General features: G+C 39.0%; 1 protein-coding gene across 1 annotated transcript in view; it reads right to left on the reverse strand.

Moving 5' to 3' along the window:
• LOC114068181 (E3 ubiquitin-protein ligase KCMF1-like) overlaps nt 1–1760 on the reverse strand; it is a 26102-nt gene that overhangs the window by 18081 nt on the left and 6261 nt on the right. Inside the window, exon 2 of the mRNA XM_027904101.1 lies at nt 1368–1507. Within this exon, the coding sequence (XP_027759902.1) occupies nt 1368–1507 (140 nt within the window). The remainder of the gene's footprint in view (nt 1–1367; nt 1508–1760) is intronic.

A 1760-nucleotide genomic window follows, 5' to 3' on the forward strand; every position in this document is an offset into this window, starting at 1 on the left:
GTGCGCGGAACTGAGCCCACCCTTTAATCCTGAGGTTCATCTGCCGGGGCCAAGCACGCTTGGACGGTGGCAGCGAGGTCCTCAGGATGTAGATGGATTGCCTTATGGGCTAACGAGCTCCATCTGCCCGGGGAGGGGCCCCGACCGGGAATCGAACCCGGGTCTCTGCAGTGACAGTGCAGTGTCTTTTCCCCTAGACCACGGGGGGCTCCCTAGAAATAATAATTACTGTGCTTTCAAATCTAAAAATGAAGAAATATACACCGATAGTTCATATGTTTTTAGGAAAAAAACAGGACACTTTTGAGTCTCAGAACAGGTTGACCAGTTTTACCTCCTCTGCTACTCCTTGATATAAGGCCCTTAGCAGGCTCTAAGAAGAGAGATTGTCCTTCTCCCACATAATTTCCCAAAAAAAAAAAAAAAATTTCTTCAAGCATGCACATTTTTATAGGAATCTACAACAAAAATAACTAGACAACATTTCCTTGAATGTCCTTCTGTAATCATACATTCCTCAGGCATGCACAGTATTGACACACAAATATAAATATATTCCCCACTGCTGGAAAGACACCCAAACTTCTTAGTCAAGAATTTAACCTAGGATTGCTAACATATGTAACTGTTGAATTAGTGAAGTGGGCTTTAGAAAGAAATACAAAACATACCTGCACCATAAAGAGAAATCTAAAAACAGGGTACAGACTTTTCTAAAAAGAAAATTGTCTGAACACTAAGAAATGCAAGGATGTAGTTTCTCAACACTGTAATGAGGGTTGAGAAAAAACTATTTCTAATAATATCAAAATCCAAGTTATTTATTATTATATTGTTTCCGTAGCAAAGAATTCACTCACATTTCAGAAAAATTTCAGACCTTCTGCCACAAGCAACAGTAGCATCTAGAGGTAAAGAGGAGAACACTGACAAAAGCAGAAGCAAAACAATTGTTGCAGTAGGCTATTATATGGTATGTAATTGCTCTTCACCAATTGCCACTGTTGAAATCATCAGAAAAATCAAATGGTAAAGGGAAACAGCAAGAGCCACTTTATTTAAAAAAAAAAATCAATATATTTAAAGATTATTTATTTTTACAAGGATTTAACCCTCTCTGTAACACCAGGATTTAGTGGCCTGCACACCAAGGATCCAAGGACTCAGCTGTATAACCTTGACTCAGACTGTTAGTAGCTCAAGGAGTCAACAGGGAAAACACCAGCATAGTGTGTATGTATGTATGGTGCATATCTTCCTAGTCAGCATTTAAATTAACACAGACTTCAAGGAAAAAAAGATACTAATTTCCTGGAAATTTTCATATACTTTCACTGCAATTGAAAAACAATGCTGAAGCGGCTTACCACCTCTGTTGATGTTTCTGCGTGTTCAGAAGCAACATGTTCTTGAAGAGATGTTTCTGTATAACCCATCTTCCCACAATAAGGACAAGTAAAGGACTGTGGCTGCTCTACAGAGAAAGCTTCTCCACCATAATACAAATCTGGAAAAAGATGATGTTTTAGGAAGGGTTACTTTCAAGCAGAGTAGACAGTACAATGGCTCTATAAACACTGATCTTAGTACTTTTCTTCAGGTGTTTGTTTTGCCACACTCTTTTACGGAGTTTACCAAAGGCACTGTATGCCTTTGCTAACCTGTTGTCAATTTCAGCATCAATCTTACCGTCTGAGGAGATGATGCTTCCCAGATAATTAAACTGTTGGACTGATTTGAGTGCTGTTTCACCAATGGTG

Source organism: Empidonax traillii, unplaced genomic scaffold, assembly GCF_003031625.1.
Source record: "Empidonax traillii isolate 1590-97213 ecotype Southwest subspecies unplaced genomic scaffold, ASM303162v1 scaffold1010:size210085, whole genome shotgun sequence".
In the NCBI taxonomy this organism is placed as follows: Eukaryota; Metazoa; Chordata; class Aves; order Passeriformes; family Tyrannidae; genus Empidonax; species Empidonax traillii.